The 15,387-nt window shown below is 40.5% G+C and overlaps 1 protein-coding gene across 9 annotated transcripts in view; it reads left to right on the top strand.

The window, feature by feature from the left end:
* The first annotated feature begins 5,920 nt into the window (after positions 1-5,920).
* The window catches only part of CDK12 (cyclin dependent kinase 12), a 94,444-nt gene continuing 84,977 nt past the window's right edge, over positions 5,921-15,387 (top strand). For 8 of the 9 annotated variants that reach the window (XR_013338840.1, XR_013338842.1, XR_013338841.1 and 5 more), the window contains exons 1-2: positions 5,921-7,018; positions 12,158-13,045. Coding sequence is in view for 3 of the 9 variants with exons in the window: in XM_077779344.1 (XP_077635470.1) it covers positions 5,970-7,018; positions 12,158-13,045 (1,937 nt within the window). In the remaining 6 variants the exon portion in view is untranslated. The remainder of the gene's footprint in view (positions 7,019-12,157; positions 13,046-15,387) is intronic. The other variant, XM_077779343.1, reaches the window with a different exon arrangement.

Genomic DNA, 15,387 nt, shown 5'->3' with positions numbered 1-15,387 from the left:
GTCCACATTTCAAAAATGCTATTCAAACATCCTCCAAGGCCATTCCAGCAGATAACTGCAGACACAGCACTTAAATTTAATAAAAACAAATCTTTAGAAGTGTCTGAAAACCTGTCCATTACCACAAAGGTATCTGTAACCATGCTCCTTGAAAGTAGAATTCAAATTTAATTTCTTATCTATTCTTTATCCTCATTTCCTTTGAGTTACTACAGAGTGAGTTTCTTGGGGCTGGATTTGGCTATCATTTTTTTTTATGTACTTATTTTTTACTTGTATATTTTAAGAGAGAGAGAGAGAGAATGAGCAGGGGAGGGGCAGGGAAAAGGTGGACAGGGTCTGAAGCCAGCTCTGCGCTGACAGCAGCAAGCCTGAAGTGGGGCTCCATCTCACAAACTGGGAGATCATGACCTGAGCCGAAGTCTGACACTCAACCAACTGTGCCACCCAGGTGCCCCTGGCCTTAATTTCCCACTACCTAACACTGTACTTGGGCCCAGTAGGCAAATGTTTTATTGGGCCTACAAAACTGTGCTAGACCCAGTTCTTCTCCCCTTGCCAATCCCCAGCCATGCTGGCCTTTTTTCTCTTGCAGAAAATTCCTGCACTCTTTAATCTCCCAAGGTCCTTGAACAGGTCTTTTTAACTGCTGGGAGGGGCCTTCCTTCACCTGACCCCTTCACCTCACCAAGGCCCTCTTACTCAGAGGTCAGTTGTCTTCCTCTAGGCTAGAGAAGCCTTCTCTAACCCCTGACTTGATCAGGTCCACTGTTAATTATTTCAAACATCTCTTTAATAGCACTTTACCATCAAAATTAAGTACAGGATGGTTCAATGCCTGTCTTCTCTGTTAGATTGTTATTGCCAGGAAGGTTACACTGGATCTACTTCTTTCACTACAGTCTAATGACATTGCTTGGCCAAGTCCCCGACACCCATCAGAGACTCAATGCATATTGTTGGTATAAATTGATAGGGTTGTCAGATAAAATACAGAACACTCAGGGAAGTGCCTGGGTGGCTCAGTCAGTTAATTATCTGACTTCAGATCATGATCTTATGGTTAGTGAGTTCAAATCCCATGTGAGTCTCTGTGCTGACAGCTCAGAGCCTGGAGCCTGCTTCCAATTCTGTGTCTCCCTCACTCTCTGCCCCTCCTCTGCTCATGCTCTGTCTCTCTCTCAAAAACAAATAAACATTAAAAATATATATGCAGAACACTCAGTTAAATTTGAATTTTAGATAATCACTGAATATTTTTGGTATAAAAGTATGTTCCAAATATCATATAATGTAAATCTAGCAACCTTAAAATTGATGAGGTACAGAGAGTATTTTACCCAAGTGAGAATATTCAAAGATAATGCATACTTAAAATGCTGTTTCCAGGGAGCCTGGGTGGCTTAGTTGATTAAGCATCTGACTTGATTTCAGCTCAGGTCATGATTTCACAGTTCTTAGTTTAAGTCCCATGTAGAGCTGCGAGCTGACAGTGTGGAGCCTGCTTGGGATTTGCTCTCTCACCTTCTCTCTGCTCCTCCCCTGTGTGTGTGTTTGCTTGCTCTCTCTTTCTCAAAATGCTATTTCCTCTTATCAAAGTGTTCTTCATTCAACAAGCATCTGTGGAATCCTAATTCTTGTATATTAGGTAGGAGATCGGGCATCTGGTTCTGGATTTCCGCTCATGTCATGATCCCAGGGTTGTGGGATCAAGCCCCACACCGGGCTCCACGCTCAGCATAGAGCCTGCTTAAGATTCTCACTCTCCCTCCCTCTGATCCTCTCCCCTCACTCACACTCTCCTCCTCCCTCTAAAAAATAAAATAATAAATAAATAACACAGCCCAACCCTTGATGGACTCACCTGACTTAAGAGTTCTGAAAATATGATTGGTCACAGTAACCAGTTACTCAAAAAATGTTTGTTAATTTATCATTGTTCCCAAAATATCAATATTAGATATACAACTATATTTCTTCATGGAAACTGTACACAATATGTAACCTCTATGCCAAGTGTAGCTATGGAATTTTAAACCTTATAAGCATAGAAATAAACTATACCAAATTTTGGTCACAGGAGAGAATAGGAAGTTATAATTTCTCATTTGTACATGCAGATAAAATGACATTGTTGAAAAGTTTGTGCTCCAGATGTAAAGATGGGAGAGACATGTAATTAAACAAGAAAATCACTCAAAGTGCACGTAGGAGCAATCTTTGTTTACGGCAAGAAGAGAACAATGGTCAAGTTTTAAATGACTAAGCTTTGACGGAGATTTAAGAGGGCACTTTAAACCTAAAATCTGAACTAATAAATTGATCTAGGGTGGGGAGTAGCAGTTATTGACTTTAGTTAAACATTTCCTCTTGGGTACAGCCTGAAGAGAAGCTTTCTGACTTGCTTTGGGGGATTTACAGGGAAAGTATAGTCTTCATCTGACTGATTACCTTGAGGTTCACAAAGTTGCCCTGACTCCCTGCCCTGGGAGGTCATGCAAATAAAGCATATTATGCAGTTCTGGAATTTCTGAGTTCAAAGTTTTTCTGTAGAGTGAAGTAATCCTTATTTTATAAAACCACTGCTATTGTCACCAACTGTTGGACAAACTTCTGCAGTTTACGCTGATTTTGTATTAAACACCTTAACAAAATATATTTCCTAGATTACATTTTTTCCAGCTTTATTGAGATAATATTAACATTAGAGTAGCATTTTATCCACCAAAAAGTGATAGTGTATTGAAATAGAAAGAGTACTGGTCTAAGATTAAATGAAAAGCTGTCCCTGCTCCTGGCACTTCCTACACTTACTATAAACATACTCCAACTCCTGGGTCTCAGTTTCAACCTTTAGTATATGCATATAGTAATACTCATCCTGGCCTGTCACCAGTTTTTTTGTTCAACTGATATCTACTGACAGGCTTAAAAGAGTTCTGCGGAAAACTGAATAGTGCTATAGAAATATAAGATGTTAGGGGCACCTCGGTGGCTCGGTGTCCGTCCGACTTCGGCTCAGGTCATGATCTCACAGTTCCTGGGTTCAAGCCCCGCATCGGACTCTGTGCTGACAGCCAGCTCAGAGCCTGGAGCCTGTTTCAGATTCTGTGCCTCCGTCTCTCTCTGACCATCCTCTGCTCATGCTGTCTCTCTCTCAGAAATAAATAAAACATAAAAAAAAGAAATATATTATAAAAATTCAGTAAAACTTTCATTTACTCATTCGTTAGAAGTCTCTTAGTCTTCAGTAGGCAACCAACATATAATTAGGAAAGTTTCAACCACTGTTTAATTTATATGATGAATTTTACTTAAGATTTTATTTGACGCATTACAATAATTTCTTCTAATGTCCACACTTTTCCATTTTACCATGAGCGCAGATGCATCCTGGGTCAGAAACTTAATCTCATTTAAATTTTTTTGAATTTATTTATTTCTGAGAGAGAGAGAGAGAGAGAGAGACAGTGTGAGCAGGGGAGGGTGGTCAGAGAGAGAGGGAGATACAGAATCTGAAGCAGGCTCCCGGCTCTGAGCTAGCTGTCGCACAGAGCCCAACGCGGGGCTCGAACCCACAAACCATGAGATCATGACCTGAGCCAAAGTTGGACGCTTAACCGACTGAGCCACCCAGGCACCCCTAATCTCATTTAAAAGATATAAAAAATCAGAGTGATTTTGCTGAACTCATGCCGGTGTTTGATAAGGTGGGTCAGTCATTTCATGTAATCGGCCATTAGTCTCATGCTATCTGCTATCATGTCAGATACTGGTGGGGACTTTTACATCCAGGCTTTCTTACAGCAATGAATGAGGAGTTATCATACCTGAGTTCCAGTATTAATTCTATGCTTTTTTTTTTCTTGATGGCATTAATTTTTCTTCCATGGTTAATTAAAGTTTATCTTTTACATTTTTAGCCAACATTTATAGACTCAAACATTTAGGTAAAAACTTTCTTTTACTGCTACCCATGTGACCAAAAGCAAAAAGAAAATTTTGAGGGAGTGATTTTGAGAGTGGGTTCTTTTGCCTTCATTCAGGATGTTTTTTGGCCCCTAATTTACTGGCTGATCGTCCCATCTTTGCATATACAAATCCTTTTTAATCTTCCTGACCCAACTCAAAAGCCCTACTTTTTTTTTTTTTAGTGTTTATTTTTGAGAAAGAGAGAGAGAGAGAGAGCACAAGCAGGACAGGTAGACACAGAATCCCAAGCAGGCTCCAAGCTCTGAGCTGTCAGCCCAGAGCCCGATGTGGGCCATGAACCCACAAACCACAAGATTATGACCTGAGCCGAAGTCAGAGGCTCAACCGAGCCCTAATTTATAAAACTTTTTCTTAACACTCCCAGCCTCCTTCTGAATTTCTGCAGTGTTCTGTATCACTCTTACAACATTTACCATCTCATATCTTGTGTTATTAATATTTTCCCCATGTCTTGCTTGATGCCCATATGAGAGTAGACACTATTTCGCAGAGAAAGGCCTTAAAGTCTCAGATAAATTTAAGAATAAATAATTTTGGAAAAGTCATTTAGCTTCTCAGTGCCTTAGTTTCCTCACATACACAACCTTAATTCAGATGATTGTTGTGAAGATGGAATGAGTTAATGTGTGCAAAGTTTTGAAAAGTAGAAAATGAAGGGCAGGGTAAGAGATTATTTGTTTCTTGCACGTGAATACCATGTTTTGCTTGTTCATAACTATAATCTACCATGTGAAGATAAAAGGCTAAATGGTTCCAGAAAAGCCACAGATGATCCCAAGAGGTGATGAATTTTCAGGTTAAGATTTTAAACAGAATAGAAAGAGGAAGTGGCACACTTTACAAGAGCTGTGCTTGAGTGTTAGACTTGAATTTGAATCTCGTCTTCGTCACTTGCTGGACTAGCTTTGTTACCTTGAGTAAGTTATTTACCTTTCGTGACTATGAGTTTTCTTATCTGTAAAACGGGGCTGAGGATATCGTGTTTTGCAAGGTAGTAGGAGACATAGGGACAATGCGCCTAGTATACGCTATGTAAGTGGAAAGCATTGTTAATGCTTAGGCACTTGGGTTGGAATGTCCGTACATCCGCCCTTTGTCCTGTTGACATTTTTTCATCCTGGTAGTTAAAAAGAGTTGTTATAAAGTGTGCAAAATTAGTCCTGCGCCGGAGCCTGGTTGTTATTTTTTCAAGCGTTATCAATAAAGCTTTGAATAAAAAAAAAAAACACCCCACCGCCGTTTCAATAAAGCTTTGCTCAAATGGAGAGCGAGGAGCTTATCGCGAGACTCTGGCGGAACGAGTTTCCTTTTCGGGACGTGCTCTCGCGATATTTGAGCAAGCAGCGCTGAGAGGTGAAAGGGAAGCACGAAATACCGCGAGAGCCCACAGGATTCTCGCGGCGTTTCCTCGGGTTGCCCCCTCCCCCCCTCCCCTCAAGTGCCGTTTCGGTTTAACCTAGTGTGTGACTGAGTCTGTGTGAGGGAGCGAGTGAGTGTGTGAGGTATTGAGGTGAGGCAGAGGCGAGAAAAGGGTCTCCCTCAGGAGCGAGGGACAAAGGGGGCGTCAGGCACCTAGGCCGCGGGACCCCAGCGACAGGAAGCCGCCCGGAGCCGGGCTACCGGGTAGGGGAAGGGCCCGCGCAGTCTTCACAGGGCCCCAGAGCCGGAGTCGGCCCCACAGCCCCCGGGCCGTCGGCTTCCTACTTCCTCGACCTCCCCGGCGTCCGGGCCTGAGGATTGGCTCGGCGGGGGGAGTACGGGAAACAGACTTGGGCAGCTACCCGTTGTCTCGCAACTCCTCTGCTGAAGAACTCTCATTTCTTTCCTGGCTCCTTCACCCCCCACCTCATGTAGGAGGGTGCTGAGGAGTCGGGAGGGAGGAGGAGCCTGGGCTACCGTCCCTTCCCTNGTGGGTGGGGGTTACTTTTCGGAGTGCTGGGGAACTTTTTCCCCATTTTGAGGCTAGGGGAAAGGGAATGCCCAATCCAGAGAGACATGGGGGCAAGAAGGACGGGAGTGGAGGAGCTTCTGGAACTTTGCAGCCGTCATCGGGAGGTGGCAGCTCCAACAGCAGAGAGCGTCACCGCTTGGTGTCGAAGCACAAGCGGCATAAATCCAAGCACTCCAAAGACATGGGGTTGGTGACCCCCGAAGCAGCACCTTTAGGTACAATTATCAAACCTTTGGTGGAGTATGATGACATCAGCTCTGATTCAGATACCTTCTCTGACGACATGGCCTTCAAACTAGACAGGAGGGACAATGATGAACGTCGTGGAGCTGATCGGAGCGACCGCCTGCACAAACATCGTCACCACCAGCACAGACGTTCCCGGGACTTACTAAAAACCAAACAGACAGAAAAAGAAAAAAACCAGGAAGTCTCCAGCAAATCGGGATCTACGAAGGACCGGATCTCAGGAAGTTCAAAGCGTTCAAACGAGGAGAATGAGGACTATGGGAAGGCACAGATCTCCAAAAGCAGTAGCAACAAGGAATCCAGGTCATCCAAACTCCATAAGGAGAAGACCCGGAAAGAACGCGAGTTGAAGTCTGGGCACAAAGACCGGAGTAAAAGTCATCGGAAAAGGGAAACACCCAAAAGCTACAAAACGGTGGACAGCCCCAAACGGAGATCCAGGAGTCCCCATAGGAAATGGTCTGACAGCCCCAAGCAAGATGATAGCCCCTCAGGAGCTTCTTATGGCCAAGATTATGACCTTAGTCCTCCAAGATCTCACACGTCTAGCAATTATGACTCTTACAAGAAGAGTCCTGGAAGTACCTCAAGAAGACAGTCAATTAGCCCTCCTTACAAGGAGCCTTCGGCCTACCAGTCCAGCACCCGGTCACCCAGTCCCTACAGTAGACGACAAAGGTCTGTGAGCCCCTATGGCCGGAGACGTTCTTCCAGCTATGAAAGGAGTGGCTCTTACAGTGGGAGATCACCCAGTCCCTATGGTCGCAGACGGTCCAGCAGCCCTTTCTTGAGCAAACGGTCTCTGAGTCGGAGTCCACTCCCCAGGTGAGCTATTTCTCTAATGGCCTTTTCTTACTTAGGGTGGGTTATGAGGAACGGGCAATTAGTCATGTTAATCTCTTGTTGAAGCCCCCAGTCTTCCTCATTGACTAGACCACTTTGCTATCCGCTAGTGAATTCAAGTAGGTGAATCTGGTCTTCTCTCAACCCAGAATTCGGAGAAGTGGAGAGTTCACATGCCTAAAACTGCTAAAGGTAGGTAATTCCTGCGGTGAGATACTCCGTTGGAAGCTCCTATGAGAAAAATCCTAAGTTTCTGCTTATCGAGTGCACAGGTTGATAACTGAGCTTATCCCAGAGCAGATTTAGCGATTTCTGTTGCTTTGTCCTAAATATTTTAAAATCACCTTGGTATTAGTGCTTTAGACCTCACTGGATCTGATTGGAGATGTAAGAAGTTACAAATTTTCATTTGTATTATCTGGAGGTATTTGCCGAAGTCATCTATCACTTGTGTGTGTGCTGTTCCCTGAGTCTCCAAAGCTATGATTTATTTCCTAACTGACGATGTTTTGATAATTCCTGTCTTATAACTGATGTTTCTAGTGGAAATTCAGCTATTTAGTCCTTTTTCCTTTTGTTGGTATATAGCCTAGCAGAAATTGGTTCCAAGGAAAATTTGATTATCAGCATCACCATTAACCTACCCTGTGACTACTGGCAATTTTCAGACTCTTTCTCCAAAAAAATGGTATTAGTGCCTTCATCATGGTATCTTAGGAAGACAGGCATGTTGGTTAGAAATTTAATTGTTGAAATGAATTACTGTTGAAAACTGTGTTTTTATTCCTAGGTGATGAGTTGTATATCCCTCTTTGTGGGCTCACCTTTGTCCACAAAAGAACATGGGCTTTGGAGTTATACCTGAGTGGTATCCTAATCTTGCTTTGTGAACTTTGGCAAAGAATTTATTTCTTTCTGCCCGTGTTTCTTTATGTGTAAAATGGGAATAATAACTACCTTATTTCTAGAGTAATTGTGAGGATTAAATTAGCTAGTAAATATGAACTGCATAGCACAGTGCCTGGTACCTGGAGCAAGTCAGTAAATTCTATGAGCAAGGAAATGTTGTTGAACATTAGTGGAGAAGTTACGCTAATTTTTAAAAATCCGTGCATGTCTTTTAATATGTCAATATGAGAAATTTTTACTGACTTAAAGTTACAATTATTCATAAACTAGTTTGAATTGATCAAGCTGCAGAATTCCAAGCTGTCAGGGTTTGAAGTTCCTAAGTCCCCCTCCCCGCCATTTTATCACAATTTTTCAAACACAGGAAAGTTGAAAGAATTATAGTGAGAACCCATATATGTACTATCTAAATTCTACAATTAACATATGCATATGTTTTGTTATAATTAACCATTTCTCCATCAATCCATCTTTGTTTTGATTCATCTCAAAGTTGCAGACATCAGTATACTTCACTTTAAGCATTTTTGTGTATTGTATATATAGCATTAGCTAGAGTTTACTTTTTTTTGAAGGAGCAAAATTTATATACAGTGAAATGAGTAAGTCTTAAATATACTATTTATAAAGTTGCTTAGTTTAAGGAAATCTAGGAAATATTCTCAGAATACTTGTTTTCTTGAGGGAGTCATTTCATTAAGGCTGTTTTGAGAATTTTTATTGTCTTGAGTTTTGTTAATACGGAAGTGCATTTGAGCCTAAAACACTAAAACGAGTTTCAGAAAGAACTTGCTTTGCAGTGATTCCTTTTGGATTCACATCTCAAGTTATCTTTTCCTCTCTTCCTAGATGATTGGAACTAGTGTAGTAATGGTAAAAAATAAATCAGGAAAGAATTAGAGACAATATGATAGCATAGGACACAAATTACATTTGTGTATGTAACATTACATAATTTTAGAAACACATGCATATTTTTAGTTGGGTTATAGAGAGCATTATATGTTTGTGTGTATGCACTGCATATTTTTCCACAGTTGTTGAAATTCCAGACAGCAAATAAAATACAAAAATTTCTTAGAGTCAGAGTAGAACATAACAGTTTCCTCTGTGATATTCTCTTGTGTTTTTTCCTTGGGAAATACAGTCAAAATTAAACAAGCAAAATCGTTATAAAAGACTGAAAATGCTTTGCCAGAAATGCAAAGTCTTTGAATTCTCCAAATTAGTAACGATTAATAGTAGCAATTTCATTTTGGATGGGTAGAACCTAACTCAATTCAGGAGGAAAATACATTTGTTTTTGAAAACAGTTAAAAAAAATTTTTTTTAACTGTTTTTAAATTATTTCTGAGAGAGAGAGAGAGCGAGCGACAGCGTGAGCAGGGGAGGGTCAGAGAGAGAGGGAGACACAGAATCTGAAGCAGGCTCCAGGCTCTGAGCTGTCAGCACAGAGCCGACTCGGGGTTTGAACCCACAAATTGTGAGATCATGACCTGAGCCAAAGTCAGACACTTAACCAACTGAGCCACCCAGGCGCCCCTGAAAACAATTTTTATTGTTGCCTGCATTTGCCTATTGGTTGTCTCCTCTCCCCACCCCTGCTTTTTGTCTTGAAGAGTGGATCTCAAACTCAAATATAGCATTTGTACACTAAAAATGCCATAAGTAAAAGGCCATCAGAATGTTCTCTTAACAGTAGGCTTCTGTTAAGAAGTTGAAAGGTTTGTGACAGAGTTCCTTAGGAAGATTTAGTAATGGTGAAAACATTAAACAATAGCTTTTAGGGTATGGTCTCTGACGTTACTGTGTGGGATTTTAGAAGTTTACCCTGGCATAATAGAGATGGTAGTTTTATCCCAGCTCTAATTCAGTCAGAGAGAAACCTCTGGTTTCAGCCTGTTATTTATAAGAGAAGTATTAGTTTTCTTAAGAGTAAGTGGATATTTGGTAAATCCACTTAACCACTTTCAGTATTCTGTATCCTCATGTTTATATATATGTTGTTTTTGCTGTTTTGAGTCCAATAATGACTTTGTATTTTAACTAGCTAATAGAACCAAACTTCTAGAAAGCAGTATAGGTATAAGAAAACTATGGCTGATATCATGCAGTTTGTTTCCCTTCCACATATATGCTGTTTATTTTGAAATAGTTGATTAATGTCCGTGTTATCAGTATCAAAGATAAAGGGAGATAATTGAAGATCTGGAATGGGAACAATTTATTTTAGACTACTGGGCAAATTATGTTTTGTCCAGTAACATTTTTAGTCCTTTTTTCCACCACACATTGAGGCCTGAGCACATTAGGCTTTATTAAAAGGCAAAAAGAATGAGGGTTGAGTTTCAGTCTAGAATAATCTGTCTCATAGAATCCCAGATTCTTAGTAACAAAGAAAATAAATTGAACATGCAACAGTACTTTGCTTTTTGAGTTCCAACAAAGTCAGAAATCATTTTACGTGTGAAAGTACCAAAAGTCATTATAGTTTTGAGAACGTCTAATAAATTATTTGGTAAGACAATTTTTTCAACTTATCTATTTTGTAAATCCTAACAACTCTTGTGTCTTTGGGTTCATTTAGTATAAGCACAGCTTAATTATCATCTGAGGATACAAGGAACAAAATCTTTTTCTGGGATCTATGAGTTAACTAGCTCTCTAGTTGAAACAATAAGCTTTTGGTGACGTGTGCTGATTACTTCTAACATCCTGATTGGTATAACCCACCTTTAGTATAAAGTATAACTTTTTTGGGAGGGCACCTGGGTGATTTAGTCTGTTCAGCATCTGACTTCAGCTCAGGTCATGATCTCATGGTTCGTGAGTTCAAGCCCCACGTCAGGCTCACAACTATCAGTGCAGAGCCCTTTTGGGATCATCTCTCTCCCTCTCTCTGCCCCTCTCCTGCTTGCGTTCTCAAAACAAAAAAGTATATATTTTTTAAAATCATGTTTTTACTCTGTCAGAGGCTTAAACCCAAATTCTAAAAGTGATCATTGTGAATATGGGTGTTTTCCAACATGGGGAAAAAATATTCACCCATCTTCCTTCAGGTGGATAAGTAATAGGTAATTAAAAAAAAATTTNGAGAGTCAGAGAGAGAGGGAGATACTGAATCGAAAGTAGGCTCCAGGCTCTGAGCTGGCTGTCAGCACAGAGCCCGACGCGGGGCTCGAACCCATGGACCGTGAAATCATGACCTGAGCTGAAGTCGGACGCTTAATCGACTGAGCCACCCAGGCGCCCCTAGTAATTTGAAATTTTATTGTTATGTGATTGAAATATGTTGTCATGCAGGATTTAGTTCCTTGTAGTCGATTTTTTTACATAAACTTTATATTTTAGACCAGTTTTAGATTTACAAAAAGTATCGAGTACAATACAAAAATTTCTTTTGTTTAGTTATTTATTTTGAGTGTGGGGGAGGGGTAGAGAGACGTAGAATCCCAAACAGGCTCCCCACTGTCAGCCTAGACCCCAGTGTGGGGCTCAAACTCGTGAACCATGAGATCATGATCCAAAACAAAATCAAAGTTGGCTGCCAAACTGACTGAGCCACCCAAGCGCCCCAGTACAAAGAACTCTTATATGTCCTTGCACCCAGTTTCCCCTATGATTAACATTTTGCATTAGTATTTTACGTTTGTCAGTTAATGAACCAATATTGATATATTATTATTTGATGGTACCTAATTTATTTTTAATATTGCTAAATTATTCAAAGTGGGTTCTTTAAGTTACGGTGTTCCATAGTTGTTGTTTTAAATGAGCAGGAAGCAAAAGTTTAGGGGCGCCCGGGTGGCTTAGTCGGTTAAGCGTCCGACTTTCGCTCAGGTCATGATCTCGCGGTTCATGGGTTCAAGCCCCGCGTCGGGCTCTGTGCTGACTGCCAGCTCAGAGCCTGGAGCCGACTCCCTTTCTCTCTGACCCTCCCCTGCTCACGCTGGCTGTCTCTCTCTCTCTCTCTTTTTCTCTCTCTCTCCTAGAAATAAAATATAAAAAACATTAAAAAAAATTAAAAAAAAAAAAAGGAAGCAAAAGTTTATTAGAGTATAAGATTAGAAAGTAAAAATAATACGGAAGCTCTCTTTACAGAGAAGGGGCATTTGAAAATGACTCTCCCTACATTGCTCCATAGTTTAACTGATGTATTTCCTCCATATTGTCGTAGGCTATCCATTTTAAATTGCCTTTTTCTTTTCCCAGTAGGAAATCCATGAAGTCTAGAAGTAGAAGTCCTGCATATTCAAGACACTCATCTTCTCATAGTAAAAAGAAGCGATCCGGGTCACGCAGTCGACATTCCAGCATCTCACCTGTCAGGCTTCCATTGAACTCCAGCTTGGGAGCTGAACTCAGTAGGAAAAAGAAGGAAAGAGCAGCAGCTGCTGCTGCAGCAAAAATGGATGGAAAGGAGTCCAAGGGTTCACCTATATTTTTGCCTAGAAAAGAGAACAGTTTAGTAGAGGCTAAGGATTCAGGCTTGGAGTCTAAAAAGTTACCCAGAGGTGTAAAATTGGAAAAATCTGCCCCAGATACTGAACTGGTGAATGTAACACATCTCAATACAGAAGTCAAAAATTCTTTAGACACAGGGAAAGTAAAGTTGGATGAGAACTCTGAGAAGCATCCTATTCTTAAAGATTTGAAAGCACAGGGATCAAGAGACTCTAAACCCATAGCATTGAAAGAGGAGGTTGCTACTCCAAAAGAGACAGAGATATCAGAAAAGGAGACCCATCCACCTCTCCCCACAGTTACTTCTCCTCCACCTCCTTTACCAACTACCACCCCTCCACCTCAGACACCCCCTTTGCCACCTTTGCCTCCACTACCAGCTATTCCACAGCAACCACCTCTGCCTCCTCCCCAACCAGCGTTTAGTCAGGTTCTTGCTTCTAGTACTTCAACTTTGCCCCCTTCTACTCACCCAAGGACATCTACTCTGTCCTCTCAGGCAAATTCTCAGCCCCCTGTACAGGTTTCTGTGAAGACTCCAGTAACTGTAACAGCTGCTATTCCACACCTCAAAACTTCAACATTGCCTCCTCTGCCCCTCCCACCCTTATTACCAGGAGACGATGACATGGATAGGTAAGTCCCATAATTAACTGGGAAAACTTTACCTTCTCAATCTAAGTGTAATGTATTCTGTCTTCTCAAACTGTCAAGACTGCTCTATTATATGGCTGTTTAGAATGCTTTTTATGTATAGGAAATGCCTTTGATGTTTTTTAGTGGAAAAGTTCTTATTTATAACAGTGAGGAGGAGAAAATTACAGTTTGAGGCCCTAGTAACCCTTTTTATTCACAAGCTTATTTGATAAGCATTGTGTTTGGTTCAAATTTTTAAAAATCAACAGCGTTTTTCTCCCTAATTAAAAAAAAAATTTTTTTAATGTTTATTTTTGAGAGAGACAGACAGAATATGAGCAGGGGACAACAGAGAGAGAGGGAGACACAGGATCCAAAGCAGGCTTCAGGCTCTGAGTTGCCAGCACAGAGCCTGATGGTGGGGCTCAAACTCATGAACCATGAAATCATGACCTGAGTCGAAGTCAGATGCTTAACTGACTGATTTTTTCTTTATCTTTTAGATTAACAAAAAAAATTTTTTTAAGTAATCCGTAAACTTGAGTTCACAACCCTGAGAGCAAGAGTTGCGTGCTCCACCAACCGAGCTGGCCAGGAACCCCTATGTTGAAATTTTTAATAGCTGTAGAAAAATTGAAAGAATAATACAATGAACTTCTGTATTCTCTTCAGGATACATCGGTTATTAATTTTCTACCACATTTGCTTTAGATATGATACTTCTGAGTATTTTAGTGTATCTCTCCTAACAGTAAGATATATATAAAAAAACCATATGTATGTGTACACACACACACACACACACACACACACACGGGCACCTGGGTGGCTCAGTCGGTTAGGTGTCCGACTTCGGCTCGAGTCATGATCTCCTGGTTTGTGAGTTCAAGCTCCACATCAGGCTCTGTGCTGACAGCTTGGAGCCTGGATCCTGCTTTGGATTTTGTGTCTCCCTTTTCCCTTTGCCCCTCCCCTGCTCGTGCTCTGTTTTTCTCTCTCAAAAAAATTTAAATAAAACATTTAAAAAATTATAAGAAACTAAAGAACAATGTGTAGAATCTTTACTAATTAGAATACCAATGGGATGATAGGAAGAGCTCTAATTTTTTTAACCTGTTTTTAAGTTTGTTTGTTTGTTTATTTTGAGGGGGTAAAGGGCAGACAGAGAGGGAGAGAGAATCCCAAGCAGGATACATGCTGTCAGTGCAGAGCCCAATATAGGGTTCGATCCCACGAACTGTGTGATAGCATGACCTGAGCAGTAATCAAGAGTCAGATGATGCTCAACCAACTGAGCCACCCAGGCAGCTCGGAGGAGCTCTAATTAATGAATTCTCTGGATGTTGAGAAGTTAAATGATTATGAAACATGAAACTGATTTTATGGAAAGCGTTAGGAAATATATTTATTCTTTATCTTGGCAAGACTAGCTAGGCAGCTACCACCAAACACATATGATTTAGCAGTGACATATGCTGTGGCAGTCTGTTACTGGTTTTTTCAAAGGAGATCCTACCTTCTTGTTCTCTAGGATATGAGTTTCATTTATTGCAACAAACTTTTCATTGTAAGCATAAAGTAAGTACTACTGATCTTGCATTCCAGACTAATTCCCAAGCCTCAATTATTTTCCAAGTGACATTAGTAATTTAAATGATGATATATTTCAGCCCTTTACATCTGTATTTTTCCAGACTATGTTCTGTGCCTTATATGATGGTGCAAATGCAATTTAGAAATTTAAAAGAATAGCTCCATTACTATTCATAGTGGTAACTCTGATTTTAAGGAAGAATTCACATGTTCTTTCTAATATTAGTAATTATTTATGAATTCTGCTGTATCCTGAGAACTGCAAAGGAGAAGAATAAAACCTGAAATTTTGTAAAAAAAAAAAAAACAAAAACCAAAAAAATCTGTTTAGACACATGATATACATCTTGTAGATACAAACTATGTGTTTTTATGGTTTTTGTTGGAAAAGGAAATAGAAGGAAGTAGTTGAGCATTCTCCAATGGGATTCTAGGCCATGATCTACCTACAAGAACCGTGTGCAAATATTAGTTTACATTGTGGCTAGAACAGAATTGGTGTGGCTGAGAATCTTCATTTTGAAATATTTATTTGGCTAACCAAGTGATTATTGAATTCACCTACCATGTGTCAATGCAGTGAATGTGTAGAGTGCAGATTACCAGAGGTGGAGTAATTTTAATAGGAGACACATAAGGATTTCTGTCTTTCAGATTGGAGAGGAAAGGTAAAGTAAGACATCTAGTGCTTACTTGAGTATGTGTAGCTATCTTTAAGAATGTGTTTTTGGGGTACCTGGGTGGCTCAG

Source organism: Crocuta crocuta, unplaced genomic scaffold, assembly GCF_008692635.1.
Source record: "Crocuta crocuta isolate KB4526 unplaced genomic scaffold, BGI_CrCroc_1.0 scaffold68, whole genome shotgun sequence".
In the NCBI taxonomy this organism is placed as follows: Eukaryota; Metazoa; Chordata; class Mammalia; order Carnivora; family Hyaenidae; genus Crocuta; species Crocuta crocuta.
This window is presented reverse-complemented; position numbering and strand designations above follow the sequence as displayed.